We start from the raw sequence: 17,526 nt of genomic DNA on the forward strand, positions 1-17,526 counted from the left end.
TTCTCCAGAGGCCTGGTAATGCGCTAATCATGTGATTCAGGTGTGTTGACCCAGGGTGAGATCTAAAACCTGCAGGGACACCGGCCCTGATCTAAGGCAAGGCTAGTAAGAAAGTTAATTCAAAAACTGTGTGTGTAGAATGGAACAACACTAATTAAAGTTTGTTTAGAGCAAAGTAACAATACAATTTTGTTCACAAAAACTGAAGTTGTAGGAGAACTACAGAATACATTAAAAATGCTCACACGCACTCTAAAGACTGAAACAAATGTGGCCTATGTAATTTTCTTTTTAAACCTTTCAATAAAATCCAACATGGATGCTTGATAAAATCGATTGAGATGACAAGTTTATATGTTACAATCGTGTCCTAACCTTCCAGGAAACTATTTTTTCAAAGTAAACACATCCATACCTCCAGTGAAATGTGCACAAAAAAAAAGAAAAAAAAGAAAACATGTCCTAAAGCTGCCAAGGCTGATTATATTCAAACAACAATCTCTTTGGCTAAAGAACTAAGCCAGTGCTGAAGTGAAAAAACAAAAACAAAAAAACAACACAGTTCAAGTCAAACTTTACAGTGTTAAAAAAAACTGGTATGAACATAAAAAGGAAGCTATAAGAAAATGTGTCTGTCTTGATCAATGTAAACACTTTCCTGAGTTTATGGGCTCGCTCTCCATTCTGAATCATACTTTATAAAAAAATTGCCTATTTTGGTCATACTATGTTTCAAAATAGAAATGACATGCTAATTTGCTAACAGTTTTTAAAAGTGTGCAGTATCAGACCTGTCCCTCTTTGTTTTTGCAGTCCAGATGGGAGCAATGGAAATGCTTTGAGGCTTCCTATTGGTGCTTCAGAAACAAACACATGATATCACTGATATTACAGTACCAACTTCCATCTCTTATATTTATATATCTATGGGTACAAAAAGCAGTTTCGACCTCTGTGGACAGTATCCCTCTAATTAAATTACATTTCCCCTTAAGGTTGAAAGGGTCATATATACTAATTTAACAGTATTTGTAGTATTGGTGCTTTTGTGGGCACTGTTATGGAATTGTCTATCACGAAACGTTCTAATATGGACTGTCCAAGAAGCTTATGCTTCAGCTTTAATGACTAAAACTTTATTATTTTATTAATCTTTTTCTTGGCACTAATTAGCAGATACAGCTTGCAGCTGTGTGAGCTTCAGCCTTTTATCCAAATTTGATCACTTCTGACTCTACAGGACAACACAGAAATGCAAATTTGTAAGGTTAAACAGTCTGAAAAGAAAGAAAGAACAAAAAGAGATTAGAGCAAAGAAAGAATACTATTAATATCATTCTCAGAATAAAAAACATTTTGACAGCTCAGTAGAGACAAAGTACAAAGCTGAGGAACCTTTGGTTGTCACAGTCTCTTTGTCCTCACTGGTTGACTCACCACTCTCTCTCTCTGTAGTGCTCTACCTCTTCTCTGTCTTTGTGTGTGTGTGTGTGGTTTGGTTGCAATGCAGAAATGGGACTCTGCCTGGCTTCCCATCTTCTCCCTACAAACAACTAAAGAAATGCTCCTAATCCTGATGATCCTCGTTTGTTGCCACTTCTAAAGGCGGTGGCAGACCTTCAGTCTTTGCTGGATGGTTGAATCACTTGAAGCTTGGCTCCTCCTCGTGTGAATTTTGCTACGTACCTGTACGAACGATTCTAAGCTGTTGTTTTGCTATGAACAGATCCTCCCAGAGAAACCTGTGTTGGTGAGCGAGAGCTGTGTTTGAACCATTACAACTGTTGATCTTTTATATAGCACCTGCTATATAACTGCTTAACTACCCCCACTACTTAACTGACCTGATCAATATTCCAAAATGTTTAATTAACTTGATGCTATACTCTGATTAAAGTATTTTCTTTTTTGAGCAGTGTATATATTCTCAGTATTGTATTTTTAAATTAATATCAAGAAAAAGGAAAAACTGCTCATGTTGTATAATAAGTATGGCACAATCATTCTTAGTTTTAGTCTTGTCTGTCACTGTAAAAGCATAAAGCTTCAATGAAACTAAACAAAATGTTTTGAAAAAAGTAAAATGAGAAGGATACAAAGGGGAATAGAAGTACTCTTTTGAAATTAAATGGACATTTATCTGCCTGTGTTCACTTGTGTTCAGTCATGTCATGGCCTGGCACAGCAACAGAGAGGCGGTGAGTGTGGAGGTTGGTAGGTTGGTTGGTTGGGTGGTGGTGGGGGGGCTCAAACCCATCTGTCTATTTACAGCAGCATGAAGAGATTTCGCTAAATACCTAATCCATCTTATCTCCACTGAAGCTGGGGATTGTCTGTGCAGTGGGGCAGGCTGACCACTAGAGAGCAAGCTGACTGTAAGCTGAAGACAAATTAGAAGTTAGGTTGGGCAAAAGAGGAACGGTTGTACGTGAACTCTTTCTCCCACGTTTACAAGTGCCATATGAACAGTCATCATAACATATAGTAGTTTACGATTTAAACACACATATCTCTATCCAGGTTCATTGGTGGTCCCTGTGTGATCCCATGCAATCTGAATAAATTAGAACTACATAACTTCAGAAAAAACTCTGCTTCATAGGACAATCCCCTCCCATCAGTGTCATCGCCCTGCAGCTACACTGTAAAATGTAATATTGTGTTTAATTAAAAATATTAAATAGGCTGAACTCAATTTTTATCAATTTGTTATTAGAACTCAATTTAAATAAGTTACCAGTACTTTTTATGCAAAAACGCTGATAAACTCCATTTATTTGAGTTGTCTTAACTTAGAAAAACTAAGTAAGCTGGAAGTTTTGCTTCTCAGTGCGGAAGGATAAAAGATGTGTTTTGAAAATGCCACGTGACTACCGTCCTCCTCCCTCTCGGATCAGTCCGCATGTTCACGGTGCATTTTTTCTGGAATATGTTGAGCAAACCTGGAGAAGCATCAGCTCAAGATATTATTGTTGTCATTGCTGTGGATTTTTACCTGATACACTGACTTGGTGAGTAAATGTTTACTCTTATTCAAACTGATTTTGTGGCTTCTCTTAGTTTAGCACCAGGTTTAAAATCTTGCTAGCTAGTTGGTGTTAGCCTAGCGTTGCTGCTGCCGCTGGGCTCATGTTACTTAAAAATTAACACCACAGCCTTAAAAACCTTACATAAAATTATGTGGTGAAATTTTCTGTTGATTGTTTGAAATAAATAAGTGAGATAAGAGCCCAGACAAAATTCTTCGGAAGGTGCAGCTGTTAGGGGTGGGGTAGGTGTGGGGGGTGGATAACAGAGCTCTCCGAAAACGTGGAAGCACTTTTGCAAATTTGTGATATTTTGATAAATTAAGTAGATATTTGAGCATTACATAGCTACATTGTCGCCTGAAAATATCTTAAAAGGTTATTTTGTGACCCAGAAAGGGTAGTCTGGGGAAAAGGAGGATCGCATTTGTCGGCCATGGTTGTCGGAGCCTGTGCGTACTTGTAAGCGCGGCAATGGCGGAGGAGCGCCGCTGAAAAACTTATTACTTTTTCTGGGTCACAAAATAAACTTTTAAGATATTTTCAGGCGAGAATGTAGCTGTGTAAATTTCAAATATCTGCTCGATTTATCAAGACATCACATATTTGCAAAAATGCTCCGAAGTTTTCGGAGACGTCTATTTTTTTTTTTTTTCATGCTTTGTGGCAGCTTTAGAACATCTGTGGCATCTATTAATGTCAAATCTAGCCTTTATTTAACAACATAAGCAAACTCTATGTTACAATGATTGCACAGCCATTAAGGATCAAATCAGTTTCTGAAAAATGTTCTGTTTTTTCTCCCTCTGCTTGCTTCTTACTGTCTTTGAGGCTCGGGACCAGCACTCCTGTTGTTGGACAGAAAGACATCAACTCAGTGGTAAGTATTTTGGTTTTCCAATATATTAGCAACTGTCAATGACATTTATATTAATCAGGCTGAACTTTAATCATACTTTAGATCAGCCTGTTTTACTTATTGTTTTATTTGTGCTTTGGTTTGGGGAAGTTGTTTCTTTACTGATCTTTTCCTGTCTTCTGTTATTGGACTTGAGATATGACTGCACTATGCTGTTGCTGGTGACCACAGTTAATTCTACAAGAGTGTGTAAGTAAACAAACAACAACAGTTTGGTCTGCATTTCTTGAAAGATCACATCCCCCAAACTTAGTTTAGACTGTATATAGTGAAGTCTGCAAGTTTTCTAACAGCAAAGTCTGTTTTGTGCCCAAAATCATTTTGCACATCATTAGAATGAAAGTTATTGCCCATGTTTGCATAGCCCTTTTTTAAAATGATGCTTTCATGACATTATTGTGTGTTGGGTGGTGGTCAGGGCTATCCAGACTGACAATTTGGGACATTGAATGTCACCTCTCCGGTGGGGAGGGAGCCTGAGATCGTCTAAATTGGAGTCTGTTTTATACCAAATGCAGAAAAAAAATGTTTTAAGAAAGCAATTAAGTTCATGTTCCAAAAAATATGATTGTTTGCTTGCAGGACAACAGGAGAGATGAGTCCTCCGTCACAGATGGTGTGGTCAGTGAAGATGGTCGCCTGCAGGTTCAAGCTCATTGCATCTCCAACCCACATCCACTGCCACTGTACTTAAGGGAAGTTAAAGACTTTCTTCTGCACCTACATTTGGATCACCTCGATCCATGACAGTCATTCAGGCAGTAATGCCTGGACTGGAAACGAGCATCCTTAAAATAATACAACATTCCAGCTCATGTGTTGGAATGGAAAACAAATGTGTTGTTTAAATTAGAGACTGCACTTGTGACAGAACAATAAATATTTTATTTTGATTATATAAGTAATGTAAGTACAAAACAAACTGTGGTAGACCTAAACTTATTTTCAGAATAATTACATCTGAGACTTTGTTTCATTGTAAGATTATAACAGTGATGGCAATATAATTGTTTGTTGTTCAGCAGAACATGTCCAGTATGTTGGCTGTTGTACTTTGTTGTGTTTGAAAATAAAAGTTGGGCTGATTTTAACATCATTACAAAAATTGTTGTTAATTATTTTTAATCATATTCAGGTTACCACAAATTGTTTTTTCATTTAGTTGAACTTAACATGTTTGTCAGTAGGTAAACAATTAGTATTGTACAGTCAGAAATATCAAGTTATTCTTAATACTGCAGACTTGCAATGTATAAGTTGTCCTAACAGTCATCTTAAGTAAGCTTTACTTAGTTTTTTTGAGGCAACGAGTTTCCATAATTTTTTTGAGTTCTGGGAACTAACAAGGCTGTACAACTTACTCAAAATGAGTAAGTTGCCTTAACTTGGTCATCTTACGTAAACTTGATCCAATTTTTTTGAGTTCTGGGAACAAATAAGCTTGTACAGAGTACTCAAACTAAATAAGTTGTCCTGACTTAGTCATTTTTAGCTAAGCTTTACTCAATTTTTTTGAGGCAACGAGTTTCCATAATTTTTTTGAGTTCTGGGAACTAATTAGATTTTACAGTGTATAAAAAGGCCACGCACTTGCATTACTTGAATTATATGTATTCTACAAAGTGGACAGCAAATGAAGATCACTGAAGATAAGCTTTGGGTCAACATACCAATTTTCCCTCAAGTCTTTAGCCATACAGTGAGGCATGCCATGCCAGAAATCAAAAGTCGCTCACTAGTTTGGACAAATATGACCATAAGTCATCATCTAATCTTAGCAATTTGACAAACTGCGTAGGTGCAACACATGAACGCACATTACTGCTGAGTAGGACAACGTAATCATAATGATTAAACCATAATGAATTTAAAGAGGATATTCATTCACATATTCCTGTACTTATATAAGATCATTTGAATGCATTTTCAAGAGGGCATGTGTCAGTCTCACAAAGCACAGACCATCTAACCATTACACAACAGCCTTAATCTACTGGATTTAAATCCCCCACCCCTCAACAGCCTGCCAGCTCATACATACAAAAAAGTCTTATCTTGCCTGTGCTGCATCCTGTCACACACTCAGTTTCTGGGTGGGTTTCAAATACTTTCCTTGTATTACTGCAGAGGAAAAACATTTTTATTTGACTTTCTATGTGCCTTTATAACTGCCTCCGTTCTCTGTGGCATAGTTCAACAAGTGGAAACTGTTGCCATGCGTGTTATGTTGCTGCATTTATGAGTAGAATTTTAATGATGTCATTCTCCAGTTTCAGCACATACAGAAGGCTCTATTTGGTTAAAATCTCTCGACATGCAGTCTCTCTCTCTCTCTATATCGTTATACATCTTCTTTATATATAATGTCAGACTAGTTGCTCGGTGAAATGGGCTGCCATGGGAAGGTGGGGGAGTAAAGAAGTGAAGAAGCACAATTAAATGCAGAAGAAATGCCATAGACCAGGCTAAATATAATACAGGGTGGGCCATTTATATGGATACACCGTAATAACATGGGAATGGTTGGTGATATTAAAGTCCTGTTTGTGCCACATTAGTATATGTGAGGGGGCAAACTCCCCAAGATGGGTGGTGACCATGGTGGCCAATTAGAAGTCGGCCATCTTGGATACAACTTTTGTTTTTTCAATAGGAAGAGGGCCATGTGACACATCAAACTTATTGGTAATGTCACAAGAAAAACAATGGTGTGCTTGGTTTCAACGTAACTTTATTCTTTCATGAGTGATTTACAAGTTTCTCTTTGTTCACAGCCATTGACATGTCGAAGAGGTTAACACGTGAGGAGCGGATCGAAATCGTGTTGATATCTGGTGAACGCAGTAACCGGGTCATTGCAGCAGATTTCAATGCAAGACACCCTATGAGACCACCCATCTCCCATGCTACAGTCAGCAAACTGCTTGCTAAGTTTCGTGAAACTGGTTCAGTGTTGGATTTGCCAAAATGTGGACGCAAGAAAACTGTCACTAATGAAGAAACATCAGTGGCTGTCCTACCTTCATTCAGCAAGAGCCCACAGCGTAGCACTAACCGCATGTCACTGCAGAGTGCCATTAGTCGAACATCCCTTCGGCGGATATTAGCTACTCGCAAATGGCACCCTTACAAACTCCAGCTACTGCAGCATCTCAACAAGGATGATCCAGATCGGCACACAGAATTTGCAGAATGGGCAAAACAAAAATTGGAATAGGACCCTCAGTTCACGCAGAAGATTTTGTTCAGTGATGAGGCAAACTTTTATGTGAATGGTGAAGTTAACAAACAAAACCACCGCTATTGGTCTGACACTAACCCACATTGGATGGATCCCTCCAAGACTGTTGGAACAACAAAAGTGATGGTTTGGTGTGGTATATGGGGTACAATGATAGTGGCTCCATTCTTCATCAATGGAAACCTCAAGGCCACTGGATATTTGAAATTGCTACATGATGATGTGTTTCCCTCTTCATGCACCGAAGCTGGCACGTTCCCTGAGTTTTTCCAGCAAGATGGTGCACCACTACATTATGGGTGCCAGGTCCGAGCATTCCTAGATGAACAGTTTCCTGGAAAGTGGACTGGTCGTCGTGCGCCAGTTTAAGGTCTCCCGATCTGACCCCCTTAGACTTTTATCTTTGGGGTCATCTGAAGGCAATTGTCTATGGTGTGAAGATATGAGACGTGCAGCACCTGAAACTATGGATACTGGATGCCTGTGCTGGCATTTCTCCTGCGGTGTTGCTATCAGTGTGTGAAGAGTGGGAGAAGAGGGTTGCATTGACAATCCAACGCAATGGGCAGCACATTGAACACATGTTATAAGTGGTAAGAAACTTGTAAATAACTCATGAAAGAATAAAGTTACGTTGAAACCAAGCACACCATTGTTTTTCTTGTGACATTACCAATAAGTTTGATGTGTCACATGGCCCTCTTCCTATTGAAAAAACAAAAGTTGTATCCAAGATGGCCGACTTCTAATTGGCCACCATGGTCACCACCCATCTTGGGGAGTTTGCCCCCTCACATATACTAATGTGCCACAAACAGGACTTTAATATCACCAATCATTCCCATGTTATTACGGTGTATCCATATAAATGGCCCACCCTGTAGTTAACATAGGTACACTTAGGCTATGTTCAATTTCACTGACTGTATATGTGTTTTTTATGTTTTTGCTTGATGCACGTTCAGCTGACTAATTGTTTTTTAAGTCAGTGTCACCAGAATCATTCTAGCTGTTTTAATCATATACTGAAAATCTGATATTGCTCTAAATAAAGTAGGTTAGCCCACAGTCTACAGCCTATCTAATTAGCAGTCTGGTAGTTAGTATGAATAGAGTGGCCTTTGATGGCGTTTAATGCAGTTTCAACCAGAGACGTCTAAAGACAACAACAATTATACTCGGGTGTCATTAAATAATAAACAGTAAACAGTTGATCTTACACTGATCACAGTATAACAATATTATTGTAATATATTATGCTATATTATACAGTTATTTACTTAGACTTGGCTCCACTATTGAGACAACATTTATCAAAGGTTTCAAAGCGCCGACTTGGTAAACCTATCATCAGTGGTTTGCTTTAGTGTAAAAGCTGAATGACTAATAAAAAAGGATTTGATGAGACAGTTTCAAAGCAAATGAATTTATTTTCAAAATATAAAATTCAGTTTCAATTTAGTGGCAATCATTTCCAAACCAATACATATGATTTCAAATTCAGTTTTTAAAACTATCTGTTCAAGTTGAGCAATTCAGGTTCAATCTGAGCAATGCAAATCACATCTGAACAGAACTTATTCAAAACAATGTTCTGCCCAAAGATCAAATGCATAAAATAGATTTGGCCTGTGCACTAATTTTAATTACTTTTTCTGGTATTTTAATTGTTTTTGTATACATACATGTTTCAGCATCCAGCATTTTAAAAAGTCAATTATGCACTTTGTCCTTGCGTTATACAGAGTTAGTGGGGTGCAAAGCTACCGTCAACAACAATGGTTTCTGCTGATGACAGAAAATAACATCACCTGACCTGTGGCTTTGATGAAAAACAAAATAACAAAAGTGTACTGAGGAGAGAAAAGATGTGTCAGAGGTCATGTCAGTTAATGATTTAATTTAATACAGTAGTAGACCAAGGGTTCCAAATTTTAAGTGATATGAAATCACATGATTAAGTATGCATGTAATGATCATTTAATATGGTAACATCTAATCATCTATAAATACTTGTTATGCAGTTCAAATCAGATCTGGATAGTAAAATACTGAAAGCCTCTAAAACTGTAAAGAGTCTGACTTACCAGACCTACCAGTTTGTAGTTTGGTATGTATTACTCCACTACAATGATGAGTTTTATATTCCCATTCAATGCATCTATGTTAGTATTGGCTTTTATTATTATATCAACAGTGTTGGGAAGGTTACTTTTAAAATGTATTCCACTACAGATTACAGAATACATGCCCCAAAATGTATTTTGTAACGTATTCCGTTACATTACTTAATGAGAGTAACATGTTCTGAATACTTTGGATTACTTAATATATTATCATGCTTTTTAGAACTACATGAATGTACTACTGCTGTGTGATTTATTACTATTACTGAAGGCTACTCGCCATACCAATACCAACTAGATTTTTAAATCTTAATATAAAATGAGTAACAGTGGACATTAGGTAAGGCTGCACCTTTTGCAGCGATCTCATACAGAAAACAATTCTGCGCGTACACAGTGTACAGTCGAGTCTTACTAGCTTACTTACAACTGGGCTCGTCAGGCACTCTTCTTGGCTGCAGTGGTTATTATTATATTTACATGCTTCCATCTCCCGTTTCTGCTCGGTGACAACTCGTACTTTTCCACTCTCCTTTTTCTCCCCCCGTCACGCTCACAGACAAATAACAGGTATGGCAGTCCATTCTCCCTGCAGCACGGACTACACTGCTCATGAGGCTACATTCTTTAGAGCTATGGCTGTAACACTCTGCCTATTGCCTTCTTATTAAATCATTTTCTGAATAATAATTTTAAAAAATATTTCTTCACGTCATATGCGGGCCGCAAGTAGAGGTGACATGGGCCGTGAGATTGAGACACAGGCATTAGAGCCTCTTAATGTGTGTTTTGTTTGGGTTTCCATTGGCGTGGAATTACCAAAAATAGAGAGGGCATAGCCTAACCTAACATGCCCTCTCTATTTTTGGTAATCCATTTATTTCAACAAAGTAACTGTATTCTGAATACCACCTTTTTAAACTGTAACTGTAATGGAATACATTTAAAATATTTTGTATTTTAAATACGTAACACCGGTACCGGTACATGTATTCTGTTACTCCCCAACACTGGATATCAAGTCTGCCATTCTGCAGTGTATGAACTAACCTCAGCTAACGCCAGCTAACAGTGTTAGCTCGGTGGTGAGTAAACTTCAGTAATAGTAACAAATCACACAGCAACAGTACAACGAAGATACTAAAGTGGCACATAACCCAGGTAGCTACCACAACTAAAACAAGGTAGTTGCAGTAGGCTAACGTTAGTTTTTAAAAAAGAACTTACTTCCAGATGTTTGTTTAGGTTGAAGACTTTTGATGCTGAGAGCAGCTTGGTTGCTGACAAACAGAGTTTGGATTACACGGTCAGATTTCCTTACCAGTGGGCAGCACGGTGGCATGGTGGTTAGCACTGCTGCCGCACAGCAAGAAGGTCCTGAGTTCAATTCCACTATCAGGCCGGGGTCTTTCTGTGTGGAGTTTGCATGTTCTCCCCGTGTTTGTGTGGGTTCCCTCCGGATACTCCGGCTTCCTCCCACCGTCCAAAGACATGCAGAAGCGAATGGATGGATTTCCTTACCATCTGACTTCTCCAGTTGAATGATATTTCGATGTTGATTCTGTGGATCCTCATAGTATGGCTCCGTGAATCAGTGTCTTGTTCACTTCTGGCTCACAGCTTGATGTCAGCCTTGTAGAGGAGTTGGCTATAAATAACTAAAAAGTTTTTAGGCCTATGCAGAACAGCAGTGAGGACAGAGCATCTCCTTGGTAAACACTAGTTGGCCTCTAGTGTTTTTCGCTGCATTCCCACTGAATTCCTGATGAAGGCGCTTAGGGTCCTATTGATCTTGTACACGTCTAGGCTTTCCAGGATCCATGTATGAAGCATTAAGTCGAAGGCTTTATTGTAGTCAGTCTAGGCACTGCACACGTTGGTCAGACTAGTCTTACAGTCTCACCTGACTGCTCTGTCTACCAGTAGCTGATTTTTTACCCTTCTGATATTCATGGCAATTCTTTTCTGTGCCACACTCATGTACTGAGCCACATGCCTGTTCATCCTAGCAGCTACGATGCCTGGCAGGAGCCTCCATGTGGTACTGAGACAGATTACTGGTCTCTAGTTGGATGGGAACAGATCCTTGGTTATCAGGACTGCCCAGGCTTTGGTTAACAATTCTGAATGTGTCTCATCCATTGGCAGCTGGTTCATTTGTTCTGCCAGATGGTCATGGAGTGCAGTTACCTTCTTTACCCAGTAAGTGTGGATCATGTCAGGGCCTTGTGCTGTCCAACTCATCATTCTGGAGACCCTTTCTTGAATGTCCGCCACTGTGTGGTTCCTGGATCCTGTTCAGGGAGGTTGCTGTGGTCTGCTCTTAGATCCAGTAGCCACTGAGCACTGTTGTTATGGGTTGCATCTTTCTGCTATATGTTCTTCCAGTATTGCTCCAGTCTCATGTGTTCCCCCGCCACTGAGAGTACCCTTTGGATGGTTTAGTGACTTCCATCTCTCTGGTAAGCAGCTGGCCAAAGCTGTGAGTCTTTGCTTGGCAGTTTCCAAAGCCTAAGGTTTGGGCAGCTTGCTGTACTTCTTAGGAATCCCTTTCTTCAGCACACATTTCTGCAGCTATAAAAGTTGGCTAACTTCCCTCTGTGCTGCCGTGATCTTGGCTTTTAATTGAGTCCAATTCTATTTTATTTATATAGTGCCAAATCACAACAACAGTTGCCTCTAGGCGCTTTTGGTCTCCTTCTCCGTGGAGGTAATTGCTCCTTGTGGCTGTTTATCTTGTAGCCTCGCATCTCAGTGATTACTGCTGCTGTGCTGATGGTTGCAGTAGGGATTGCCATAATGCTGCATTCACATCTTCTAGTAAATCTTCAGAGGATACTTCATATAGTCTGGGTAATCAGTCATGGAGGGTCCCAGTTTCTAACTGAGCCATGATCCCATCTATCAGGTCAGCTGCTTTCGCACTCATTGCCCACAACACACCAGTTCTTGGGGTATGGTGCAGGATCTCAGAGGGTGAGGATGATCATATTTCTCCCCTGACCTAATATTCTGGCTCCCCCTTGATATAGTATTTGTGTTGTACCTTGTTGATCTCTAGTTGTGATAGCTGTTGCTTCTTCGGGATGTTGAAACACTGAGGTACTAGTTATTTCACTGTTAGTGTGGATGTTGGGTGTCAAAGAATCCATAGATCCCACATACTCTTTTATCCTTTGTCTTTTATCCTGTCTTCTTTCTCTCAACCGGTCGCAGCAGATGGCCCCGCCCCTCCCTGAGCCTGGTTCTGACGGAGGTTTCTTCCTGTTAAAAGCGAGGTTTTCCTTCCCACTGTCACCAAAGTGCTTGCTTATAGGGAGTGATTTTATTGTTAGTTTTTTTTCTCTGTATGTATTAGTGTAGGGTCTACCTTACAATATAAAGCGCCTTGAGGTGACTGTTGCTGTGATTTGGCGCTGTTTAAAAAAATGAACTGAATTGAAATACTCTTTATCTAACCTCTTCCACTGGGAGTATTGTGCCTTATACACACAATGAGTTGAGATCAGGAGTATCTGTAATTGACTGACTGATTGTAAACTGTTTACTCCAGTAAACAACCAATCTGTGAGAGCCAAAATTCTAGCAGAGGATTAGATTTTGGTTAATGTTCTGCCTCTCTCTATTAAAATCAAACAACCATAAAAATAATCATAAATTGATATGTTTATTTCTTAGTGGGTGAGCAAACGGACATATTCAGCAGGGGATCACATATTTCCCTGACTGTGCTCTTGCTGGAGAACCCTCAGGGAGAGGCACTCTAAAGGAAAGTTATTATCAGGTCAGTAGTAAACACGGAGGCACACACACAGAGCCACCACAAAATAGGCTTTCAACTATATATATATATATATATATATATATATATATATATATATATATATATATATATATATATATATATATATATATATATACATATATATATATATATATATACGTATATACATATATACATATATATATATACGTATATATATATATATATATATATATATATATAACACAGTCCATCCTAGCTCTTTTGGTGTGCAAATGTAATGGCACAGACTGTAGCACTGATCCTTAACATGCAGGCTGCAACGCGCTAATGATGTCATATGTAAGCCCAGCAAGACAGCACCGCAAAGATTTTCAGGACATGCTGATTGAACTAACATACTGAAAAATCTGAATCAAGAGATCAAGAGAAAACTGAACCATTCACGACCACGTACATTGCAGTCACTATGTATATAAACTAGATATTTCAAAAATCAGATCAGTCAGCTGTTCTATTTGTCAACAAGACAAATATACAAGACTAAAACATCCCATTTCCAGATATTTTGCTACCTGTCTGCATGTGCTGCAAGTCTCTCTCCTGCATCTTACTGCACTCTGCCTTTTTTGGTTTGTTTTATTTCAACTAACTGCAAACATTTAAAACACATTGGAAAACAATATTTAAAAATACTTCTATAAAGATCATCAAAATATCTACCATTAGATGACAATGATGGATCAAGAATTTGGAAATGGAACAGCTTTTACATACCACTCAACAAGCCACATTCAACCTCTCACATTCTCAATATATTCTCAACCCCAGATAATTAACCACAAGATGAATGTTTATTCTATATTTCAGTTATTTGATGAAATATTAAAGCTTGGAATCCACAGTGTTCCTTTCTTGAAGTATGGCTTCAGAGTGGCAGATAAAATATAAAATATACCACAAATACATAAAAAGCTGTTAATCACACAGCTTACTGTGTCCTATCACACCACCCCACAAATACTATGAAGACTATAAAGAGCAGACAAGTTCAAACAGGGCCTGAAGTAAGCGTGACTGGGAACTGCAATTCTAATTTGTTGCTCCCATTTTCTGCTTTTCTCTTTTTTGTCTCCCCCATGTCCAATCATTTTACCCTCTCCACTGCAACCACTTTGCTTCTTCTCTGCTGAACAGGTCATCAAACAGACAGACAGCCCTGCTCACATTCACAGCCATAGCTATTTTAGAATCATCAATTAACCTAGCCCCACTCTTTGGACTGTGAAAGGAAACCAGAGTACCTGGTGAGACCCCACACAAGCATGAGGAGAACAGGCAAACTCCACACAGAAAGCCCCCAGCTGGCCTCCAGCCAAGCACCTTGACTTCAGTGAGTCACACAGTAAACCTCATGTGTGGTGACCAGAGTTTATACATTTTTTCCAATCTTTAACGCTAACTACAGGGTATGTATTTTTAAACCTTGATTATATTGGGTAAATTGAGTAAAGGTGTACTGTACTGGGCATTTCCCATCTGTATTATTTAGTATAGTAAATTTTGGGCAGTTGTAAACTATGACTATTTATGCATGATATAGCTTTAGCATCTGCACCATCCACAAGCCTAAAACCAGGAGGACAAAAATGCACAGCATGCAAATAAGCAAAACAGACACCACAAAGCAGTATATCATCACTATGAATTAAAATAAGAATTAAAATTAGCTTAACAATTAAAATAGGCAGGTCTCGCCAACACTCACATTCTGGATTAACTGGCTAATATTCAGTATTGTATTTAACTGTTTAATACCAGAGCTATGCAGAGAAAAATAGGTACCTATTGTTTTTTTCATCTCACACTTGCTCAGTTCATTTTGACTTCCCAAAGTGAACTGAATTATGCCTTCAATCAACTTTCTACTCGCAGAGGACAGTATATTGTATACCATTAAAAGTGTCATTAAAGATTTCCACAGGCAACACATAATAAATCCTTATTCACCCTAGAGTGGAATATATTAACCATATACTTTGAACTAAAGGGACTAAAGTACATTTGTGGCAAAAATTGTAATAAAAGTCTAATGTAGTTGTAGTTTGGAGCCTACTTGTTTATGATTGCGGATGATAGTGTTGGAAAATTGCTTTAAACCTTTTTCCTATTTGTTCCAGTAAATGTGTTTGAGCAAGAGCAGGATATCCTGATGTTTACACACAACCTCAACAACCACAATGCAGCTCTTACACTCTGGCCAACTACATCATTTCTTCATTATGTTGCTGTGTAGAATGAGCTGCTCCACCCTCGCTCATCACTCAAATGGTTGATCTGTCTTGAACCTTAAAGGATACATTGTCTCTGTATCTTCTGACAATCAGGTCCTCACAGAGCCCACATGCACTATATTTCCTTGCTTTCTGTCCCTGGCAGAAAATGTATACACATGTATAGAATTCACTGAATAAATGGAATCACTCGAGTTGATTGAGGAAAAACACACAACCCTCACTTTTTTTCTTAAAAAAAAAATTGTTGTCACTACATTTTGCTAAGATTTCACTGTCTTTGGACCTTAGGTAAGTCAGTGTGTATGAAAAAAACACATAGAAATGTAGACTGAACATACAGTCCCAGGGTTACACGATTTTCAATAACCAGGTTAGATAAAATTCATAAATTAAATTTTTAAAGGAATGGTTCATCTGATACTTCCACAGTGTTTCTTTTAATATTATCAACATTAATGATAAGGTCTATTTTTGCATCTGGTCAGTCATACTGTCATACTGACATATATTTGCAGTAGAACACTTCAGTCAGTGACAAGAGCAACATAGTTTGCACAAGGAGTAGGACTTTAACCCGGGAGACTCAGGCTGGTTTCTTGTGTGAAAGTCAATGACAAGTAATTTACTCTTTCAAGTCACAGTTTGGTACATTTAGGTGATAATATTATTTCGGTTATATAAACCCTGTCACAGCATTAGACCTCAATAGAAAGATGATTATCCTGGAGGAACATTATGCTGTTGTAGGAACATCACCAATACACATTAGGTAACGTGTAAAGAAAGGCATGGGATCGTCACGTCAGTCATCTTTGTCAGAGCGTGCCAAATGTAAAATACACTGAATGAAAATATCTCTCCAATAGATGTAAATAGAATGTATTTTTTCCAGAATTTTTCACTTTGGGAGTTGAATGCCTGAGTGTCCTTTTTGCCCAGTGGGCAAGAAATATTCTATAATTTTGTAGAGTGGTATCTATACATCAAAGACTCAAAAACTCATAGACTTTTACAAAGGAGGGTAAAGTTGCAGTTATTATTTACCAACACGGTTCTACTCTGAGCAATTTAGCTTTCATTTGGTTTATACAGGTACAGATGTTGTCTGTGTTTAAAACGCTACCCTACTGTGATAGAGAAATAAAGAATGGACAAAACTTCACTTTGCGTGTGTGAATATACAACAAAGTAGATGTCTTTAAAATGCATGAATAGCTTTGTGTGTGTTTATGAGGGAGTCTCTCCTCACCTGGGCCATAGTGTTCAGCAGGATATCAGCTAGCTCCCGGTCCTCACCATGGCTTGCAAAACCTCAGGCCAAGTTTCAGTAGACGGTGTTGGGGATTTGTAGGTAAGGGGGGTTCACTTTACACACACATCACCTTTGTCGCTGCTGTGTTGCAAACCCACACGCTCACACGCATCACCTCCTCATCTATGACAACACTGTCCTCTGAAACGCTCGCTGTTGGTAACACATTACTTCTGCTCCTCTGCTTTTGTTTTCTCCCTCCTCCTCTTTTCACCCTTTGAGTTTGTAATCCTCTTCTTTTCTCCTTTTAAATTGACACAAGTAGAGAATATGATAGGAGAGCTTGTATTCCTGTATTTCTGTCCGCTCTGCTCCTGCTTTGGTGGTAATCTGGACTCAGATTGCTCACAGCCTTTCCTCCTTCTCTTAGTCACTCGGCTCTTCACTCTCTCTCTGAGCTCAGGCATTTTTGCCCTCCCTCACTGTGCTCGGCCTTAGTGAGAGACGGAGGGAAACGGGAGGGCTTGAAGGATCAGAGGGATAGAGTGTGATTGTGTGTACCACATGACCCGATAGTGTAGTAGGATTCACCCAGCAGCTGTCGCACTCATCCCTTCAGTGCCTCACTATTAGCATCTTGTACTTCCATTGATAAATGCAAGATGCTGGCAACCAAATGGGCTCCTACTGTAAAGTGAAGAACAGAGAAGGATTATTTCATGATTATTTTGTTTTCTATACTTTAATGTTTATCTGTGTAATTTCATGTGAAACAGCTTGTAAATTTAATCTCCATTTAAATTACATAGTATTCACTGAAAAAAAGATTAATTCTTTCATTTAAGTGAAAGCATTTCATGCTGTTGCATTTGGACATTTTCTATCACTTAACTGAATTTGGG

The 17,526-nt window shown here is 38.7% G+C and overlaps 1 protein-coding gene across 1 annotated transcript in view; it reads right to left on the reverse strand.

The window, feature by feature from the left end:
- Positions 1 to 17,217, reverse strand: part of LOC116313535 (rho GTPase-activating protein 21-A-like) — a 79,950-nt gene extending 62,733 nt beyond the window's left edge. Inside the window, exon 1 of the mRNA XM_039616716.1 lies at positions 16,622 to 17,217. Coding sequence (XP_039472650.1) covers positions 16,622 to 16,630 — 9 coding nt within the window. The 5' untranslated portion in view covers positions 16,631 to 17,217. The remainder of the gene's footprint in view (positions 1 to 16,621) is intronic.
- Positions 17,218 to 17,526: the final 309 nt, after the last annotated feature.

Source organism: Oreochromis aureus, linkage group 8 (genome assembly GCF_013358895.1).
Source record: "Oreochromis aureus strain Israel breed Guangdong linkage group 8, ZZ_aureus, whole genome shotgun sequence".
NCBI lineage: Eukaryota > Metazoa > Chordata > Actinopteri > Cichliformes > Cichlidae > Oreochromis > Oreochromis aureus.